The 22,872-nt window shown below is 44.4% G+C and overlaps 1 protein-coding gene across 1 annotated transcript in view; it reads left to right on the top strand.

The window, feature by feature from the left end:
- The window catches only part of klhl5 (kelch-like family member 5), an 82,714-nt gene that overhangs the window by 35,510 nt on the left and 24,332 nt on the right, over positions 1-22,872 (top strand). Inside the window, 9 exon segments of the mRNA XM_084319031.1 lie at positions 51-199; positions 1,352-1,548; positions 9,903-9,972; positions 9,975-10,003; positions 10,005-10,044; positions 10,047-10,114; positions 17,224-17,410; positions 18,445-18,669; positions 21,151-21,226. Of these exon segments, the coding sequence (XP_084175157.1) occupies positions 51-199; positions 1,352-1,548; positions 9,903-9,972; positions 9,975-10,003; positions 10,005-10,044; positions 10,047-10,114; positions 17,224-17,410; positions 18,445-18,669; positions 21,151-21,226 (1,041 nt within the window).

Raw genomic sequence — 22,872 nt, 5'->3', positions numbered from 1 at the left:
CTCCTCTCCTCTCCTCTCCTCTCCTCTCCTCTCCTCTCCCTCCCTCTCAGACTGGTGTTGTCGTCGGTCTCGGACTATTTTGCGGCCATGTTCACCAGTGACGTGCGGGAGGCCAAGCAGGAGGCCAAGCAGGATGAGGTTAAAATGGAGGGCGTGGACCCTGATGCACTGTTGGTCCTGGTGCAGTACGCTTACACAGGTAGAGACACAAGCAGGATGAGGTTAAAATGGAGGGAGTGGACCCTGATGCACTGTCGGTCCTGGTGCAGTACGCTTCTATCTATCTATCTATCTATCTATCTATCTATCTATCTATCTATCTATCTATCTATCTATCTATCTATCTATCTGTCTGTCTGTCTGTCTGTCTGTCTGTCTGTCTGTCTGTCTGTCTGTCTGTCTGTCTGTCTGTCTGTCTGTCTGTCTGTCTGTCTGTCTGTCTGTCTGTCTGTCTGTCTGTCTGTCTGTCTGTCTGTCTGTCTGTCTGTCTGTCTGTCTGTCTGTCTGTCTGTCTGTCTGTCTGTCTGTCTGTCTGTCTGTCTGTCTGTCTGTCTGTCTGTCTGTCTGTCTGTCTGTCTGTCTGTCTGTCTGTCTGTCTGTCTGTCTGTCTGTCTGTCTGTCTGTCTGTCTGTCTGTCTGTCTGTCTGTCTGTCTGTCTGTCTGTCTGTCTGTCTGTCTGTCTGTCTGTCTGTCTGTCTGTCTGTCTGTCTGTCTGTCTGTCTGTCTGTCTGTCTGTCTGTCTGTCTGTCTGTCTGTCTGTCTGTCTGTCTGTCTGTCTGTCTGTCTGTCTGTCTGTCTGTCTGTCTGTCTGTCTGTCTGTCTGTCTGTCTGTCTGTCTGTCTGTCTGTCTGTCTGTCTGTCTGTCTGTCTGTCTGTCTGTCTGTCTGTCTGTCTGTCTGTCTGTCTGTCTGTCTGTCTGTCTGTCTGTCTGTCTGTCTGTCTGTCTGTCTGTCTGTCTGTCTGTCTGTCTGTCTGTCTGTCTGTCTGTCTGTCTGTCTGTCTGTCTGTCTGTCTGTCTGTCTGTCTGTCTGTCTGTCTGTCTGTCTGTCTGTCTGTCTGTCTGTCTGTCTGTCTGTCTGTCTGTCTGTCTGTCTGTCTGTCTGTCTGTCTGTCTGTCTGTCTGTCTGTCTGTCTGTCTGTCTGTCTGTCTGTCTGTCTGTCTGTCTGTCTGTCTGTCTGTCTGTCTGTCTGTCTGTCTGTCTGTCTGTCTGTCTGTCTGTCTGTCTGTCTATCTATCTATTCATCTCTCTCTCTGAAAGCAAATGTCAAAGTTAAGCGCTTTAATTTCTCTCTCACACTAACTCACTCCATCCACCCCAACCCCCCCCCCCCCTCTCTTTCTGTCTCTCAGGTCGTCTGGAGTTGAAGGAGGACACTATAGAGTCTCTTCTGTCGGCATCCTGTCTGTTGCAGCTGTCCTCTGTGGTACAGGCCTGCTGCTCCTTCCTCATGAAGCAGCTCCACCCGTCCAACTGTCTGGGCATACGCTCCTATGCCGACGCGCAGGGCTGCAACGACCTGCAGAGGGCAGCTCACGCCTACACTATGGTGAGTACCCCCCCCCCCCCCCCCCCCCCCCCCACCACCACAGCAAGCCCTTACGGAAAAGTACAGTGGTAGTTTGATGGTCGTTTTAGTTTTACCATGGAATTGCCATGGTAACAGTCCTGTATCACTATGGTAGCAATTTGGTACTTCAATTATACCATAGTATAATCTCAGAAACCTGAGGAAGATCCACTGAATTGAAACGCTGACGGTTACCCAAGTCTTTTGTTCAAGTGACTTCTCTCTGACGCACCTGTTACCCAAGTCTTTTGGTCAAGTGACTTCTCTCTGACGCACCTGTTACCAAAGTCTTTTGTTCAAGTGACTTCTCTCTGACGCACCTGTTACCCAAGTCTTTTGTTCAAGTGACTTCTCTCTGACGCACCTGTTACCCAAGTCTTTTGGTCAAGTGACTTCTCTCTGACGCACCTGTTACCCAATTATTTTGTTCAAGTGACTTCTCTCTGACGCACCTGTTACCCAAGTCTTTTGTTTAAGTGACTTATCTCTGACTTGTATACAAAATAGATGGTGTGGTATTTTTTTTTAAACGCGTTCATGACTACACTAATATATTTGACCATTTCAAAGTTCTGTAAAAGAGGAGGCGGCTGGGTGGCGTAGCGGAGATTGCGCTCGTCACCAATGCAAGAGACTCCGGTCTCGACTCCCCGAGTCAGCATTGCCTGTGGCTTGGGCCAGTCGTCATACTATCTCAATTGGCAGAGGTAGCGGGTGGAAAGTCGATGGGTGGGGATTGGACGTTGTGGACAGCGACTCCTACAGGTCGGTTGGGTGACGCCTGTACAGCAGAGACAGGAAGTATCGGGGGCAGCGTGAGCCTCCCACGCGTTACTCCTCGCCACTGAGAGTCCGCGCTGTCTGGTGAAAAGATGCGACAGGCTGCCTCCTCGTGTACCGGAGGGGACATGTGATGCAAGGCTTCTATCCTCACTACAGCCGACCAGTGGGAGGCATAGTCTAGCAACGTTCAAGACAGGGGAGGGGAGAATTGGCGATATGAAATTGGGATGGGAGAAAAAATAGAAAAAAATAAGGATAAAAAATGGATAAAAAAAATAAGTTCTGTAAAAGATTATATATAATACAAATATATATATATGTTTCCAATTACCCAAAGGGGGCTTGACTAAAAAAGTGTGGGAACCACAGCTGTGACTGATGCAGACTTGAGAACACGTGTCATTGAAAGAAATAATGATTTACTCCAGTTACTCCCCCAAAACATAAACATAATGAGACCAAGATAAGATTTAGTTAAAAAAAATAACAGCGTTTAGAATGAATGTTATGATGATGAAGTGTGTGAGTGAGAACAGCAGGCCGCACTAGAGACCCAGCTGTGACCGTGAGGAAGTGATGCCATTCTCCCCAGACGCCACACTGACACTCTAGGGTATATGCACATTTACACATGCAGTGAACATGTACGCACACACGCACACACACACACACACACACACACACACACACACACACACACACACACACACACACACACACACACACACACACACACACACAGAGCCATGTTTTCATGCATTGTGGGGACATTCCATATGCTTACATTTATTTCCTAATGCTTTACCCTAACCTTAACCGTAGTGACTACATGCCTAACCCTAACCTTATCCTTAACCTAACACTATCCTTAACCTAACCCTATCCTTAACCTAACCCTATCCTTAACCTAACCCTATCCTTAACCTAACACTATCCTTAACCTAACCCTATCCTTAACCTAACCATCCTTAACCTAACCCTATCCTTAACCTAACACTATCCTTAACCTACAGTAACACTATCCTTAACCTAATCCTATCCTTAACCTAACCGTAACTATAACCCGACCCTAAATTAGCTCCTTTACCTCATGGGGTTCAGCTAACAAAGATAAATCTTGTCTTCATCACTTGTGGGGAACATTTGGTAGGAAAACAAGAGTCACATTGTCTAACACTGTATTGGTTGGCCTGTGTCTCCCGCGTCTAGCATCAATCTCTTTTCGTCCCCCCCTCCCTTCCCTCCTATAAATCTTTCCATCTCATCTCTGGTCCCCGCCCTTTTTTCTCTCTTTATTGGTCTCGTGTTGTGGAAACTTGGTTCTGCCTCGTGGACTTGGCGGTCTGAAATGTTATTTAGCCACTTGGAAAACATTACATAGATGCTCCTTGCCAGTTGGCCAGGGTTGTTACCTGGAGAAGAAGGGGAACAAGTCTCCTACGTACCAATGATGTTGTTGATCGGTAGAGTCCTTTCTCTGCATAACCCATGACTGAACATGACTGAATGAATGAATGAAAACTTTATTTAACAGATTGCAGAATGGGTACAATACAGCACGGCTCAATACACACAATTGTTAAGGGATGCAGACCAGAGAAAGACGTTTGTCTTGTTTACATCAGGGTCCCCATTTTCAATTCATAGTGACATTTATGACCATACACAACATATATGACATCATGACATTTATGGCATACAACCCACAACCATACCTCAGTACACCTTACTGTAAATTGTACCTAAACTGTACCTCATCCCATTTCTGCTTTGCACTATATAGTATTGTATATTAGTATATTGCATAGTATATTGTATATTGTACGGTAACTCAGTTACTCTATTCTGCATCGAACATTGTACATATGTATATACTGAACACTGTGTCTACGTACGTGACTTCTATTTTTACTTCTATTTTTACATGCTATACAATTTTATTTTATTTTATACTTATCTTTTGTCTAGCACAGTCTCTGGAGCGTAACATAAAGAAGCTTTTGTATAAAAGTATTCTGTACTTCTGTATGACAACTATTAAAGAAACTTGAAACTTGAACTTGAACTTGAACTTGAACTTGAAACCAGTCCCATTGCAAGTTGCTGTACTCTGTCGTCTACTCTAAGCCATCCTAGGTAGTCAAAGTGGGCAGGGGTGACGTGGGTTCTAGGGGTAAGGTCAAGTAGAAGTCTGACCAGTTTGTTTGTGATGTTTGTAATCTTGTTTTTAGCGCCTTTGAGGTGCTTTGATACCATGAGGTGCAAGCATAGTCGTAGTACCCTTAAATGAGTGCTCCTGCCAGAGTCTTCAGGGTATTCTTGTTTACCAGAGAGGAGATCCGGTACAAGAATCTAGTTTGTTGGTTGACTTTTTTTATTACCTTGGATGCATTTTGTCACAAGAAAGATTTGCCTCTAGGATGGAACCTAGGTATGTAATTTCATCTTTCCTTGTGACAATATTGTCACCCACTGTAACTGAGAAGCCGTCGGTCTTGCTGTGTTTGTTATTTGATCCGAAGAGAATGGACTCTGTTTTACCCAGGTGTAATGATAGTTTGTTATCAGCGAGCCAGGTGCAGATTCTGCCGAGTTTTAAGCTGAGGGTTTTTTCAAACCTGTAACTTGTTCTTGTCAGAGACCAGCAGGGCTGAGTCGTCCGCGAACAAGAACAAGTTGCAGTCACAAGCTGACAACATGTCATTTGCATAAATTAGGAACAGTAGCGGTCCTAGTATGCTTCCTTGTGGAACACCACAGCTCACTGTGAGGGGGGGGGGGGGGGGGGGGTAGAGTACCGTTTACCTCCACCATCTGTTCTCTCCCCTCAAGGTAGGATTGCATCCAGCTCATGGGCGGAGTTTATGGGGGTGCAGGGGGTGCATTGCACCCCCTGGTGGCCGGGGGTGAAATTGCTTAAAAAAAAAAATAAAAAATCAGATTATTTTTATTTTAATAAAATTATAATAATTGTGAGAAACAAATCTGAATTCTATTATGTTTTGTTTTACAATACATTCATTTTATAGTAGTAATCATGTCACATTATAAGGCAAACCTTCTGTAGTGTGGCAGTGAAAGGGTTAACGCGCGGCCAAGCACCAGCAGCAGCAGCAGAATGCCCCGCGCGATAGATTGTAACGCTTGTACAAAGCCACTTATTCTGAGATGATAATTAATGTATCTGGATAACCATGCACGGATTTTGTCGAGGCAGGTAGCGTTATTTCGGGAAAATTGATATCTATAGTCTGGTATATTTTTCGTCCACGAAAAATGGAGGCTGTAATAATTATTATTGCTCGAGAGTCTCTATGAATAATAATAATTAGAGCCTCCATTTTTCAAGTCAGTTAAAAATGATCCCCGTAGTGCTGTGTGTGTGAGTGTGTGTGTGTGCTGCTGTACTACCTAAATAAAATAAAATATGGTGAGTACCCCCCCCCCCCCCCCCCCCCCACCACCACAGCAAGCCCTTACGGAAAAGTACAGTGGTAGTTGATGGTCGTTTTAGTTTTACCATGGAATTGCCGGGCGCGCGGGTATAGTTCGCCGATGACTCGCACCCCCTGGCGTCAAGTTCAAACTCCGCCTATGATCCAGCTCACTGATAAACTATCAAAACCAATTGCTTTTGGCTTGTCAATCAAAATGGAGTGATTGACAGTGTCGAAGGCTTTTGTAGGTCCAGCATTACATGACTGAAATGTACTCTGTGTTTGTCTCTGTGTGCATTGTGTGGAGTCTCATCTTGGCCATGTTGACTTTGCCTTCACTTGTGGCCAAGTGAACGGAGCTGTGGGTATCCAGTAAGGATAAGATCAGCATGGATTGTGCTGAGAAAGGACTCAGGCGTGGCACCCATCAATACAAGGGAAGAAAGAAGTACAGGAAAATAAATTATACAAATTTGATTTAAATTACCGTAGATTTATTTTTCTTCAGTGGATTTTTTTTTTACAAAAACGTCTGCCACAGATTCAAGGAAATGTTATCAAATTGTTGAAAATATTAACAATATGGGACTTTAATCTCTTTCCATCTTCCCCTGGTGTTTTTTCTTTTCTTCTTTCTCTTACTTTCTTTTGTCATTATTCTTTTTTATTTTTTTTATTTTGTTGCTTTGTTTTGGCCAATCATCCACAGTGTGCCAACTGCCAAGTACCACACACCATTATCACACCACGGCTGTTTCCGCAGAGGGTTGCCATGGTGACTGTGAAATAGCCGCTTACTCCAGTCTCTCATTCTTTAGTCCTCTATTATACTGTCCTATTTTCTCTCTTCTCTCCTTCCTCTGTCATGGTCCATTTCCATCTCTCCCCCCCCCCTCTCTCTCTCTTAATTTCCCTCTAATGGATTATTATTAAACTGTAATCTGGGGTAATTATACAGTAGAGGCAGTTTTAGCTGGTTGTGACTCGCTGCCTCTGTGTGTAATTCACTGACACACAGACACACGGACACACACACACACACACACACACACACACACACACACACACACACACACACACACACACACACACACACACATACATGATTAGTGCGATCCAAGTTGCATTATTCAACTCAACTCTTATTTGAGACATTAATTTTGGCTTCTAAAATGTAGCACTCCTCTTGCTGTGGAATGTCAGTGTGTCTATATGTCTGTCTGTGTATCAATCAGTGGCGGCCGCTGTGAACTACATTTGGGTGGGCGCGAGTTCATTCATACTACACTAGTACACGTATGATCGTCAATCCAATAATGAACACATATATATCTTGTCATTTTTTTTTTTTTTTTTTTTTTAATCTTTTTCCCCCTCCATTTTCCTCCAATTTTCTCCCATCCCAATGTTAGTCGTATGCCAATTCCCAATCCCCTTCCTGGTCGCTGCGCACTTACCCCCACAGTCAGATCATCTGGGAGAGTGGAGGCTATCACGTGCTTCCTCCGACACACGTCCAGCCAATCAACCGCTTCTTTTCACCTGGCAGCGCGGATCCTCCCTGAGAGGGCGTAGCGTGTGGAAGGATCACACTAATCCCACTCAGGTCCTTATATCTTGTCATTTTAAACAAGTTACCATTCATTCATTCAGCCATTATGCATCATGTGCTGCGAAATTAACACACTGTGTTGAGAGCGAGAGAGAGAGAGAGAGAGAGAGAAGAGAGAGAGAGAGAGAGAGAGAGAGAGAGAGAGAGAGAGAGAGAGAATTAACTCACTTTGTTTAATTGAAACGTGGTCCAGCCGGAGGGCTTGATAAAGTGTATGTCCACTGACTGTCCCACAGTCCCAGACTGTTGTCGATGTATATCCACTGCCCACTGTCCAGACTGCATCACAACACAACAGCGTCGAACAACCTGCAAACTACCTGGCGTTCTATCGCCATGCTCTAAGACAAACTCTAACCTTAACCAACTTTGAAAGAGTGCCTAAGCTTAACAGTCGAAAGAACTTGCCGTCAGCCCGTCACTGACCTGTCCAGACTGCATCCGACCAACAGCTGCAAAGTGCAAACTACCTGGCGTTCTATCGCCCTGCTCTAAGCCAAACCGAGAAATGCGGCTACGGAAAATACTGGCGCTGCTTGCTTAGATGATAATAGATCGCTTTAAAACGCGCCCGGCTTCCATCATAATACATCATATTTCAACGCACAGCGCGTTACGCACTGATTGGCTGTGACGGATACAGCAATGAAACCAGTGCACGCCCACTGTAAGCGCTATTGCGTCTAGCCCGAGAGAAATGCGGCTACGGCTAGCCCGAGAGAAATGCGGCTATGGAACGTATTCTCTATCAGACAGTCACTTCCTGTTAACTGAAAACAATTATTTATATTTGATATATTAACGTTATATTGTGCATTGGAAACACAAACATACTTAAAATTAGTAAATATTATTCATTTTAAACATGTTTATTTTATTTATAGGGTTCTAAAATTAAAAAAAAATAAAAAATCTTCTTCTTCTCTCTTTTAACCAGGGAGGGCGGCGCTCTAGCGCCCCTATTGACCAGCCGCCACTGGTATCAGTGTGTCTATATGTCTGTCTGTGTATCAATGTGTCTATATGTCTGTCTCTGTATCAATGTGTCTATATGTCTGTCTCTGTATCAATGTGTCTATATGTCTGTCTCTGTATCAATGTGTCTATATGTCTGTCTCTGTATCAATGTGTCTATATGTCTGTCTCTGTATCAATGTGTCTATATGTCTGTCTCTGTATCCGTGTGTCTATATGTCTGTCTCTATCAATGTGTCTATATGTCTGTCTCTGTATCAATGTGTCTATATGTCTGTCTGTGTATCAATGTGTCTATATGTCTGTCTCTGTATCAATGTGTCTATATGTCTGTCTGTGTATCAGTTTGTCTATATGTTCTGTCTCTATCAATGTGTTTATGTCTGTCTCTGTATCAATGTGTCTATATGTCTGTCTCTGTATCAATGTGTCTATATGTCTGTCTCTGTATCAGTGTGTCTATATGTCTGTCTCTGTATCAATGTGTCTATATGTCTGTCTGTGTATCATGTGTCTATATGTCTGTCTGTGTATCAATGTTCTATATGTCTGTCTGTGTATCAGTGTGTCTATATGTCTGTCTGTGTATCAATGTGTCTATATGTCTGTCTCTGTATCAATGTGTCTATATGTCTGTCTCTGTATCAATGTGTCTATATGTCTGTCTCTGTATCAATGTGTCTATATGTCTGTCTGTGTATCAGTGTGTCTAGTATGTCTGTCTCTGTATCAATGTGTCTATATGTCTGTCTCTGTATTAATGTGTCTAGATGTCGTCTCTGTATCAGTGTGTCATAGAGAGCAGTGATTAATCGGCCTGTTCTCAACCTTCACATTCCTCCCTCCTTCTCTCTCTCCTCTCCATCCACCCTTCTTTATCTCTCTCTTACATCCTTTTCATCCTCCTTTCTTTCAACTGTCCTCCCTCCTTATCTCTCTCTTGCTCCCTCCCTCTCTCCTCCTCCCCCTCTCTCCTCTCTCTCTCTCCTCTCTCTCTCTCTCTCTCTCTCTCTCTCTCTCTCTCTCCCTCCCTCTCTCCTACTCCCCCTCTCTCTCTCCCCTCCCTCTCTCTCTCTCCTCTCTCTCTCTCTCTCTCTCTCTCTCTCTCCTCCTCCCCTCTCTCTCCCCCTCTCTCTCCTCTCTCTCTCTCTCTCTCTCTCTCTCTCTCTCTCTCTCTCTCTCTCTCTCTCTCTCTCTCTCTCTCTCTCTCTCTCTTCTCTCTCTCTCTCTCTCTCTCTCTCTCTCTCTCTCTCTCTCTCTCTCTCTCTCTCTCTCTCTCTCTCTCTCTCTCTCTCTCTCTCTCTCCCTCCCTCTCTCTCTCTCTCTCTCCTCCCTCTCTCCTACTCCCCCTCTCTCTCTCTCTCTCTCTCTCTCTCTCTCTCTCTCTCTCTCTCTCTCTCTCTCTCTCTCTCTCTCTCTCTCTCTCTCTCTCTCTCTCTCTCTTCTCTCTCTCTCTCTCTCTCTCTCTCTCTCCCTCTCCCTCTCCCTCTCCCCTCTCTCCCCCTCCCTCCCCCTCTGTCCTCCAGGAGCACTTTGTGGAGGTAATGGGAGGTCAGGAGTTCCTGCTGCTCCCCATGGAGGAGATGGAGAGGCTGCTCACTCTGATGACATGAACATTCCCAAGGAGGGAAACCGTCGTAACAGCGTTGCTAAGCTGGATCGGCCATGACGGCCCACCCGGCAGCCACACCTGCCCTCCCTATTGGCCCACATCCGCCTGCCTCTGCTCCAACCACAGGTGAGGCAGACGGGAACCTGTTGTACATCTCATGTCCTGGAGAGACTGCATTTATACCCCTGACAGAGATCATACTGTGCAGCCAAAGTCTGTTCACTCTGCCAATGTCTTGATAACAGGGACTAACAAGTCTAGCATGTCTATCTATCTGCCGTGCATATCATACTTTTTCTTTTATATTTGAAGTCACTGATACATTACTGACAACACAAAATGTTTGATTTGGTCAAAAAGGACAATTTTGTCCTTAGACCAGCTTCTATGCATCTGCTATCCAATGGGTTCTGGTAACCACTCACTGCACGATTCCCAGCCTTTTGACAGAGATTATTCATTTATACTACTGCATCACCTCAAGATATGGTCAATTATAAGTTTACTCAACAGAAATCACATTTAATTATTTCCTCTGAATCGGTTTACTTTGTAGCAAGTAGTTTCGTCATTGCCGCATTTATTTTTTATTTTATTTTTTTGTATCCAGGAATGTCCCATTGAGATACAAGATCTCTTCTTCCAGGGAGTCCTGACCAACACGGCACACAACAAGTTTCAACATAAAACAGGGCATTAAACAAAAAACATACAATTCAATATAAATACAGAAGGCCATTTGTGCAGTGGCAAGGAGCATAATCACATCAGCAATAGCATCAGGTAAACAGTTACATGTTTCATGAAGGGCTAATCGTAGCATACCTTTAAAAGCATTTACAGTAGGAAGTGCCTCTAGACAAAGTTTTACTTGCAGCGTATTCCATAAAAAGGGAGCATAGTGGGAGAATGCAGCTTTACCAAGCTCTGACTGCATCAAAGGAACATTTAAAGCATCCCATTTGCTGCTTGTCTTGTATTAAAAAAGCAAGTATAAAAGGACAGAAGTCTGGAGATATATAAGGGCAGCTTACCTAGCAATGACTTAAGGATAAAAATCAACATGTGTGATTGTCTTCTTTGGTACAGAGAGGACCATCCTAAGGACTGATACAAAGTGCAGTGGTGGGTGTGAGAGCCTGCACCCGTTACAAAACGTATGGCAGTATGGTACGCAGAATCCAGCTTTTTAAGCAGGGAGGAAGGAGCATGCATATAGATCACATCGCCATAGTCTAATACAGACAGAAAGGAACTGTGCACAATTCTCTTCCTGGCTTCAGACGGGAAACATTTCTTTAACCGGAAGAAAAGCCCAGTTTAGGTCTAAGTTTTCTCAGTAGGTTCCCAATATGAACATCAAAGGCCATATTTTTATTTTTTTTAAACTTTTGGCCATTCCGCTGGCTCTTTTTTGCGTTTATCGCATTTACTCTGGTCAAGGATGACCGACAGAAACAGGCTGAAGGGGTACAGATGGGGGGGAAGACACTCTGGGAAAGGCACGGCTGCAGTCCGGGATTCGAACTCGCTAAACCCCAGATCCGTGACGAGCACGGTTGTCCCCGGCGCCGAAATAGCGCTCGAGGTACGCGGTGAGCTACTGGAGCTCCCCAAAGGCCATATTTTCATCAAATCCATATGCCCAGATATTTATAGGATGCTACTTTGTCAAGGCATGTCCCTTCCAGTGTCAGAATCGAAGGGACAGCTGTATTAGCTCGAGAGCGAGAGAAGGTCATGTACTTGGTATTTTTTGCATTCCGGCCAACCACAGACATGTCCGTGTTTCGGATCCAACGGTTGAGGGCCAACCACGGACATGTCCGTGGCAAGGTTGTTTTGGCTTTTATTCCATTTTAATAACCTACTCAATGTCACCCTGCGGCACTGCAGATTTACCCTACTCTTGGAATTCGGAAAAGTGCATTACCGGCCAGATCCTCGTAGGGGCGCTGTCTCGATAATGCAGTGTTCCCTGTGGCAGAACGGTGTTTTATTTATTTTTTTACTTTGAATGGACTTTCCTGTTATGCTGAATCTATGCGTGTAGCATGTAGCATGGAATACGTTTTGGGAGCTGAATTCAGTGTGCAGTAAAGGAATATAGCATCAGCCAATGGACATATGGATCTACCAGATGGCGATCGATAACTGGGAAATCCTTTTGCAGTCCAACCGGCCCACGGTAAGATCTTTTCACGTAAATTACACGCTGATCAGGCCTTGTTATCATACCCAACCAGGCGATCAGCGAATGTGGCTACTGAGGCTAACGCCGTTATTGGTAATCAATAATCAGAAACGACATCCCCGCCCCCCCCCCCCCCCCCCCCCCCCCCCCCTTCATGCATTCATGGTGGAACATTATATCGATCATATGTATTTAGATTTTTAGCTCTAGCTTCTGTAGGGCCGAAACGCCATTCGATTTAACGTTATTAGCTTAGCAGCCTGTATCTCGTTTTGCAGGAAATATACCAGACCAATCCCATATAACGCTTATATTCAAGACGCTATAAAATGGGAACGTATTGATGAATTCTTTTTTTCTTTAAGCCATTTTGAAGGGACGGTTTATAGTGTCAATTTACAATGAGAATGGACAGATAGCAATACTATAAAGTATAGATTTAGCTCTACAAACAGCCTCACGCACAATGAAAGTTTGTTTTGATTTGCTGGCCGTATAGAGTGAGATTAGACAGATCCAAATGGCCCCGAATGTGTTAAGGACCAGTCTTAGCCTTAGCAAGGAGTGTTGCAGTGTATTAAAAGCATCCTGTAGAAGCTCTATGGCCTGAGTTAAAGTGTTTCAGGATTCCTCATTCAGAAATGTACATGGTAACACATGGCAAAGTTCTAAACAAGAGTGATGTTTATCTGAATCTCTATTCTATACTTTGAAATGAGTGCACTTTACACTGAAACTATTTCAGCTCATTGGCAGACCTGTTTAAAGATTGATACAATTTTAAGACTAAATACAAGATTAATTGTATTGTAAAATCTTAAAGCGATAGTTCTACTTAACGCAAGTCCTATTTGCTACTTACCAATGACATTGTTGATTGGTGGTGATTGGTACAATGCTGTTCCTCATACTAGTTCCGGCTAGTCAGCCAACGAAAATGAAATCTACTCCACAGTGCACACAACATGTATTTCAGTTGTCTTCAGTCAGCTTGTACAGACAGGAGCTTGAGCCCATTGACTTGGTATTGGTTTGTGGCTAACTAGCCGGGGCTAGTATGAGAAACAGCATGGATTGTGCTGAGAAAGGACTCTTACTAGGGATGTCCGATATTATCGGCCGACCGATATTATCGGCCGATATCGGCAGTAAAATGTGATATCGGAAAATATCGGTATCGGTAAAAAAAAAAAAAAAACAATAACAATTTTTTTTTTTTTTTTTTTTTTTTTTAACATTTATTTAACCTTTATTTACCCAGGCAAGCAAGTAAGAACCAATTCTTATTTTATTTATTGTCAAAAGTATGCATGTTGGTTTAAAATGTTCATTTTTACTTTTTTAATGATCATATTTTGCACAGATAATGCTTACATTTAGAAAGCCTTTTGAATGCATCCAGTGAAATTATTAGTTACCTGAAATTATTCCGTTTTTTGGGGGGGAAACCCTGCATATATCGGTATCGGTTGATATCGGTATCGGTATCGGTATCGGAAATTGGAGTTGGACAATATCGGAATATCGGTATCGGTAAAAAAGCCAATATCGAGCATCCCTAACTCTTACCAATCAACAACATCATTAGTAAGTACCAAAAAAATTGCTAGGGGTCCAAAAATCTGAAAAATCTGAATCTGATCTCTTTTAAGACATGTGGCTTTGGGCTGGTCTACCTGAAAACTGTAAGTGCATGTAACATGGAATCAGGGAAGTAGGGAGAAAGAGAGATAATTAAGGGGTAGAAAAAGGTAGAATGAAGGATGAGGAGAGCAGATGGTTGATTGGTTCTTAAACAGTCATCATCTCCCCTGACTCCACGGCGGATTAACCATTCAGCGATCGCGTGAGCAGACAACAGATCTATATTCATCGACCAATTAGTCAGTTCTCTATCTTGTCAGCCCCACTGTCTAACTCCTCATTGGAATGTCAGGTTGACGGATGAATGTCCTCTATCTACCCACCCCCACCACCCCCTCTATTGGTCTGGTCTGAGGCATCTGAGGAGAGAGTATGGGTCATAAATCAACCGGAGAGCGCCACACAGGTGTGTGAGTGTGTGTGTGAGGGGTGCTCATAAAATATCAAGATGGAGTGGGTAGGTGAGAGCTGCATATCTTATGGAGAGGAGAGGAAAGAATGAGAAACGGAGGGGGGGGGGGGGGGCAGAGGCTGTGTGTGTCAGAGAGAGAGAGAGACAGAGACAGTAAGGGAGAGAGAGCGTGTTTGAACTGGGGCAGAGGGAGGGAGAGAGGAGTTCTTCTACCCCAGTGGGAGGTGAGGAGGTAGTTCCCCCTTATCTGCCCCTCCACACTCCTCCCTCACACCACGATGGATAAACAGTACAGTAGAGGACATACACTCACCTCTCTATCTCTCTTTCTCTCTCTATTTCTTTCTCTTTCTCTCTCTCTCGCCCTCAATCACACATTTTCTCTCTCTTTTCCACTCACTCACTCTCTCTCTCTTTCTCCTGTGCATGGGCACACACACACACACACATTCTGTTTTTCATTAGCTTCTAACATACTCCTTATGCCCCCCCCTCTCTCTCCCTCTACCCTCTCACTCTCTCCACCCCCTCTACCCTCTCTCTTTCACTCTCTTTCTCCTACCTCTTTCCTGCTCTGTCTCTCCCCCCCCCCCCCCCCCCCTCTCTCTCTCAGTTGAATGGGGAGGTTTGCTTCACCCTAGTGTATAAGCAGCTTATCCAGTTACCATGAATGCTTTTCATATCTGGCAGAGAAAATTGTTTTTCATATTTCACTCAACTGCGAAGTTGAAAGGGAATGAGCTGAATGAAAAGCAAACCCAGTTTGCCGTGAATCTTCTCCTGCTGGCATCTGTGGTTTGTGTCAGATCTGTCATTTTGCTGAGCAAGCTAGAAGGCAGGAGAGACGGAGAGGAGAGAAGAGAGGGAGACAGAGAGAGAATGAGTGTATGAGAGAGAGAGAGGGAGGGAGAGCAGAGAGACAGTGAGAGAGGGAATGGGTGTATGAAAGAGGGAGGGAGAGAGAGAGAGAATGAGTGACTGGCTTTGGAGGTAGAGTGCTCGTCTGGTAGTCAGAAGGTTCCCGGTTCGATTCCCACTCATCCCGGGCAGCGTGTCGAAGTGTCCTTGAGCCCCTAACTGCTCCCGATGAGCAGTTTGGCACCTTGCATCGTTGCCTCCGCCGTCTGTGTGTGAATGTGTGAGTGAATCGGTGAATGTGAGGAACAAAATTGTAAAGTGCTTTGTATAAAAGCACTATATAAATGCACCATTTACCATTTAGACGGAGAGAGCAGAGAGATGGAGGGAGAGAGAGGGAATAAGTATGAAAGAGGGGGGAGAGAGAAGCAGAGAGATGGAGGGAGAGTGAATGAGTGTATGAGAGAGGGAGGAAGAGAGAGCAGCGAGAGAGAGGGAATGAGTGTATGAAACAGGGAGGGAGAGAGATAGAAGGGGAAAGAGTCAGAATGAGTGAGTGTGTGTATGAGAGAGAGGGGGGGGGGTGAGTGTGTGAGGGAGAGAGACAGAGAGAATGAATAATATGTGTTTATGTGAGAGAGAGAGAGAAAGAGAGAGAGAGAGAGAGAGAGATGACAGGGATGAGACGGATGTCATAACACTGCAGTGTCGTGTTTTCAGTTTTTTTCACATATCCTCTATCATATAACCCTAGCAGATGAACCATCTCACATATGACATTAGAATTCTAAGAACCGAACATTCTGATTCAAGGTAGCCGTCACCGTAGCCATCTACGTTGTTATGTATTTGTGTGCGTGGGTGTGTAATATTATTGTGTTTCCCTGAATACATGTGCCTGTGTGTGTCCTTTGGTGTCCATCTATCTATTTCTGCGTGTGGGTGTGTCTGTCTCTGTCTTTGTGTGTCTATGCGTGTCTCTGTGTCTCTTGTCTTTGTGTGTCTATGCGTGTCTCTGTCTTTGTGTGTCTAGGTGTGTCTCTGTGTTTGTGTGTCTATGTGTGTCGTTGTGTTTGTGTGTCTGTGTGTCTCTGTGTTTGTGTGTCTATGTGTGTCTCTGTGTTTGTGTGTCTATGCGTGTCTCTGAGTTTGTGTGTCTATGTGTGTCTCTGTTTTTGTGTGTATATGTGTGTCTCTTTGTTTGTGTGTCTATGTGTGTCTCTTTGTTTGTCTGTCTATGCATGTCTGTGTTTGTGTGTCTGTGTGTCTCTGTGTCGCTGTGTTTGTGTGTCTATGTGTGTCTCTTTGTTTGTCTGTCTATGCATGTCTGTGTTTGTGTGTCTGTGTGTCTCTGTGTCGCTGTGTTTGTGTGCCTATGTGTGTCTCTGTGTTTGTGTGTCTATGTGTGTCTCTGTGTTTGTGGCGTCTATGCATGTCTCTGTGTTTGTGTGTCTCTGTGTTTGTGTGTCTATGTGTGTCTCTTTGTTTGTGTGTCTATGTGTGTCTCTGTGTTTGTGTGTCTATGCATGTCTCTGTGTTTGTGTGTCTCTGTGTTTGTGTGTGTCTCTTTGTTTGTGTGTCTATGTGTGTCTCTGTGTTTGTGTGTTTATGCGTGTCTCTGTGTGTGTTACAACCTAGAGGAAGCCTTTCTAACCAAGATGATGAAATATCAACAACTGGTGCAGACCATTTCACAGCTGGGCTACAAGTGTAAGCCTTTAGTTTCTATTTGGTAGCCTAGGTCATGTACACAAGCTGGTTGGGAGGGGCCTCCAGATGGCTGGTCTCTATAAAAGAAGGGCCACACAGTTAGCAAGGTGTTGTTCCGTATCTGCTGTTACTGGTAGCTCAGTATGGAGGAGACGCTGCTATTTGTAACCATGTTTTTGTGTTTTGTTTTTTATGTCTGTTACCTTTTCACCTGCTACTGTTATTTCCATCATGTGTGTTATTATAATGTTTGTGTGCAACAATGTGGCTAATCAGGCACTTTTGCAACTAACTGTCTTTCAATATCTGATTGCATTATTAGTGTTTTTGTCGTTGATATACTTATTATGTGTGGACATAAATAAATTATTCACACGTGTGTGTGTGTGTGTGTGTGTGTGTGTGTGGTGTGTGTAGTTTCTAGCGGACCTGGAGTCCAACCCTCTACTGAGGGACAGTGTTGAGTGCCAGCGGCTGCTGATGGAGGGGATGAAGTACCACCTGTTGCCCCAGCGCCGGCCCCTGCTGCAGAGCCCCCGCACACGGCCCCGCAAGGCCACCGTAGGGGCCCTGTTCGCTGTGGGGGGCATGGGCGCCACTAAAGGTAACATAGGAGCAAGCATATTATAAGATATTCCTTTATTCAGGAATCATAGCAGCATGGGGGAGGGGGCAGGGTGGGGGGGGGAGGGGTACAGGTAGTAGAAGACATACAGGTACAGGTCACAGAATTATAGTACAGTGGAGAAGTAAAAAATAAAAATGCACATTCAAACTAACATAAAGATGGCATTCACATGAGATCAAGGTATACAGGCATCCAGGGGGCCTGATTGCTTTTACCAACGCATTCGTGTTTTCCGCGTCTCTGATTGGCCAGGTCATGTGACATGTACGCCCAATCGTGGGACCGCAAGTTTCTACACTGGTTAAGCTTAGGCGCTCTTTCGAAGTTGGTTAAGGTTAGAGTTTGTCTTAGAGCATGGCGATAGAACGCCTGCCCTGATTCCAAACTCTAACCTTAACCAACTGCGAAAGAGTCGCCTAAGCTTAACCAGTGATAAACTAGGCGTTAGGTAGTTTGCAGGCTGTTCGACCCGGAAATAGGCGCAGAACTTGCCGTCCCACGATTGGCGCACATGTCACATGACCTGGCCAATCAGAGCGCAAAACGGGAACCCGGAAACACGAACGCGTTGGTAAAAGCATAGACGCATCCAGGCGGGGCAGAGGTGTCCCAGAATGTCCACACGCAGTGTCCCTGAAAGTGATATTGTGGCTGGGAGAGTCCTCTGAAAACACAATAGAATGTAGCAAACATGTGAGTGTTTGTCTCTTTTAAACAGCAACTGTGATAGACTTGCCTCATAAACACTGAACAACTAAATCAGTTAATGCAGTGAGAAAAATACTTTCCTGTCCGGAAAGCAACCCTCAGAAATATTCATCTCATAGTCTTATACAATGTTGACTCTTGTAAAAAATTGGGATTTGTATATATATATGCGTGTGTGTGTGTGTGTGTGTGTGTGTGTGTGTGTGTGTGTGTGTGTGTGTGTGTGTGTGTGTGTGTGTGTGTGTGTGTGTGTGTGTGTGTGTGTGTGTGTGTGTGTGTGTGTGTGTGTGTGTGTGTCCCAGGCGCCACCAGTATTGAACAGTACTGTCTCCGTCGGGATATGTGGAGGCAGGTGGCCACTATGAGCGGCCGGAGGCTCCAGTTTGGCGTGGCTGTCCTGGAAGAGCGCCTGTACGTGGTGGGGGGCCGCGACGGACTCAAGACCCTCAACACCGTGGAGTGTTACAACCCCCACAGCAAGACCTGGAGCGTCATGCCCCCCATGTCCACTCACAGACACGGCCTCGGTGAGGCTTCATGTGGAACGCAGGTGTTTTCACCAAGCCGAGCCTGTGCACCCTCATTATAGCAAGGTGCCAGGCTTGATGAGAGGGAGAGCGTTGAGATGGATCGGCGTGTGTGTTCAGGGGGTGGGGTTGTGGTGGGAGGGCCATGGACACATCTGGAGCTAACGATGTTGGCGTAGATAAACTCATGGAGGACAGAGGTGTTGTCATGCTGCTAACCAACAGCAATGCTTAATGGTGTGTGTGTGTGTGTGTGTGTGTGTGTGTGTGTGTGTGTGTGTGTGTGTGTGTGTGTGTGTGTGTGTGTGTGTGTGTGTGTGTGTGTGTGTGTGTGTGTGTGTGTGTGTGTGTGTGTGTGTGTGTGTGTGTGTGTGTGTGCAGACAATACGTTTTGTCTTCATCCATCGATGTGTAAGAAAAGCTTTCTTTTTGGGATGTCGCCATAATTTTACAAGTAGGCAATAAACATATCAGTTTGGTTTTCAGTCATCTGTTCACTCAATCTTTCTTTTTGGGATGTCGCCATCATTTTACAACATATGTGTGTTTGTGTGTGTGTGTGTGTGTGTGTGTGTGTGTGTGTGTGTGTGTGTGTGTGTGTGTGTGTGTGTGTGTGTGTGTGTGTGTGTGTGTGTGTGTGCGTGCATGCATGTGTGTGTGTTACAAGCATTCCACTGTCAAACCAGCATGTTAGTCTTTGTAACAAGGATTCAGATGTGTCTAGTATTGTTGCCAACACCCCTGATAATGTTGTTGTCCACAAGGATCTCAGAGAATTGTTCACTTTAGGCTGTACTTCTGATTACAGCACATAGTGAGTCTTTCTAACCAAGCTGTTATATATACAGTATAAACAGTACCAGTCAAAAGTCTGAACACACTTTCTCATTGAACTGAATGGGGTGTGTGAATGATTGAATGAATTAAAACTTTATTTAACAGATTGCAGAATGGGTACAATACAGTACAGCTCAATACACACAATTGTTAAGGGGATGCAGACCAGAGAAAGACGTTTGTGGAGGTTCTCTCTCTCACTCCGGGTCTCGATAGCTGGTCACCCAGGGTGGGGGCCATCCAGCCATTCTCTCTACCATTGTGTATGTATTGATCTCTCTGAGTTAATAAATTGTATTAACCGGATCCATTTGACTGAGTAAGTTATTCATATTCTCAACAGGTGTGTCCAAACTTTTCACTCGTACTGTATATCAACAGCAGGAGTGTTTCACAACTAGGCTACAGCTGCAAGATATGTAAGGGATAATGTAACACACACTGTTTCAGACAGTGCAATCAGACACACCTGCCGGCTGCCGGGGCTGACAGAGCCACAGAACTGCGTCTGCATTTGATCTCGTCTTGTCGATGGTGTAAAATGAATTAGGTATATTGTTAGTAAGTTAGCCATGTAATAAGCGGGATAATGTATAGTTATACTCGGTCATTGTTGCAAAATAATTGACCGACACTGAGTTTAAAATACAGAGGCGCCTCGCCGAGGTGTTTTAAACGTCAGTGAAGGTAAATTATTTACCTAATTCATTTTACACCATCGACAAGACGAGATCAAATGCAGACGCAGTTCTGTGGCTCTGTCAGCCCCGGCAGCCGGCAGGTGTGTCTGATTGCACTGTCTGAAACTGTGTGTGTCAGTGGGCTTGATTGCTCCAGCTGCGAAAAACAATATTCACCGGTGGTTATTGAAAAATAATTCACCGCTGTCAGGGGCTATTGACCAATCACAATCAAGCATTTCGGCGAATGTTAAAACGCCATGTAATAATGTGAGATAATGATCCCCCCCCCCCCCCCTCACGGACCCTCTCCCATCCCGGAGACAGACATCTCACACCTTCAGCCCATCCAGCCCCCAACCTATTCCCCCCTCCTCCTCCTAACTCACCCCACCCCCCCTTCCTTATATCCCTCTCACCTGATACCACTGCCCCCTTTCTAACTCCATTTTACCCAGAATACCCTTCTCTCTTTACTATAAAGAGCTCCGTCTGACTGGACTCTGGAGCTCTCCTGGGGACACATCAGGCCGATGTCTCCGTTGAGTCATCCACCTATAACTCTGATAATAAACCTGTGTTTAACCAAGTCTATATTTGACTATCTACATTCATTGATCCGGGTAATTTCTCCCACACTACTAGCTACTATCTTTTTTTCTTTGGTATTTGTCATGTACAGAGGCTGTTGTGAGAGGCGAGCAGAGTATTGTTCAGTATCTGCTGTCATCGGCTCTTTGCAGCTCCGCAGTGTGGAGCACATGTTGCTTCTCTGTTCCCTGTGACGCAGATGCTAAATGTTATTGTGCCATCTGCCCAATTATGTTGCATGATTCAGCTTGGTTGTCAAGTGAGCGAACCGACAGGTCTCTTCATAATCTGACTGCATTGTGTATGTAATTGTGCGGACATAGATAAATGGTGTATGTATTTACGTGTGGGTGTGTGTGTGTGTATATTACAGGTGTAGCAGTCCTAGAGGGCCCTATGTATGCAGTAGGAGGTCACGATGGCTGGAGCTACCTCAGTACAGTGGAAAGGTGAGTTACTATGGTGTTACTTATCTAGTAGTGGTACTCTGTTACCACCTGGAAACTCTGTCTCTCTACTGGGTTTGCTACACTTTTAGAGTATAAGTGATATTTTCCCATACCATTCTGATTATTTCCCTATTTGAATTTGTCATCGTCCTAGCCTACTGTGTGGCAACTCTCCAAATAGCTGGTATTAAACTCCATGCCTGGCAGCTGATGTTCAAGAATGTACTACCGGTTCCACTAAGATAAGATAAGATATTCCTTTATTCAACCCCTTGGGGAAAATTCAGGTGTTATAGCAACATGGGGGAGGGGGGTACCGTTATGGGCATGGTAAGAGTAGAAAGACATAAATATAGGCAATAAATTTTGATCTGAATATAAATAATATATATAAAAATTGGAAACAATAATAATTAACTCTGAATATAAGAATATGAGAAAGTAAACAGTGTAATCAAAGGTATAGATGAGGGTCTGTATGCCCTATCATTTATAGTATACGTTACAATACATATGGGCAAGACTAACAATTATTATATTATTATTAAGGATTGTGTAATATTTCCATATTTAACACATTCAGGGCCATTTGATTTCCCCATCTAGCTATAGCACGGCCAGGTTTTCATTACATAGTTTCACTGTGCGTCACGTTGTTTGTAGAGCTAAATCTATATTTTATATTATAGCTATGGATACAATACCATGGTCATTTGACAGTAACTATCTTCCGTTCAAGATGCAAAAAAGAATAATTTTTTCATGAATACGTTCACGGGTTATTCCGTGGTGAAGATGAGTATAATTTCGGAATGATCCGGGCTAATTCCTGGGATGCTGGCTATAGGGCGCAACGTGGATTCTACTAAAACCATTGGCGTTTCGTCCCTGTACACGCTATTATTTTCAAATCAAATGCATATGTATATGTAGGTATTATGTTTCATCATGAATGCATGAAAGGGGGGGGGGGGGTCGTTTCTGATTAATTGATTGCCAATAACGGCATTCGTTATTACCACAACACACGCCGATCAGGTGGATGGGTATAAAAACCATGCACGATCAAGCTGAAATTGACGTCAGATTGTCCTTACCTGTGGTCGGTGTTATTCCAAAAATAATATTCCAATTATTTGATCGCCATCTGGTCCATCCTATGCCCATCTGGTCCACGACATAACCCACCACAACATATGGATCGGGGGTCCCCGAAAACGATTCAATGCGATCGAGTGAAGCCCTAGGTTTCCCATTACTAGAAAAGTCCGTCCGGAGACCTTTGAGTGTAGCACCCGGTCTGGAACAGGGTTTACTGCACTCTCGATACTGCCTACTAGCAGGATCTGGCCGGTACTGCACCTTCGGAATCCCAGTATGCCTTTTAACGGCAACATACAGGTCCCTGACATTGAATAGGATATTAAAATCGAAAAAAAGGGAAAACTATCCAATAACATATATACGTGAATAGCCCTGAAAGTGTTAAGTTGTTCACTATGTTTTTGTTTTGTTTTATCAGCAGGATAGGAATGTATGAAAATGTATTTTACAGCTTGTTTCAAATGCATGCATCCATTTGTATTCATTGTATGTCCACTTTTCTAAAGAAAGGCTGTAGTGGAAATCAAATCAGACTGCAAGCT

This window comes from Notolepis coatsorum, assembly GCF_963971535.1.
Source record: "Notolepis coatsorum genome assembly, chromosome: 7".
Lineage (NCBI taxonomy): Eukaryota > Metazoa > Chordata > Actinopteri > Aulopiformes > Paralepididae > Notolepis > Notolepis coatsorum.
Note: the sequence above shows the minus strand (reverse complement) of the source record. Positions and strands in the feature narration are given on the sequence as shown.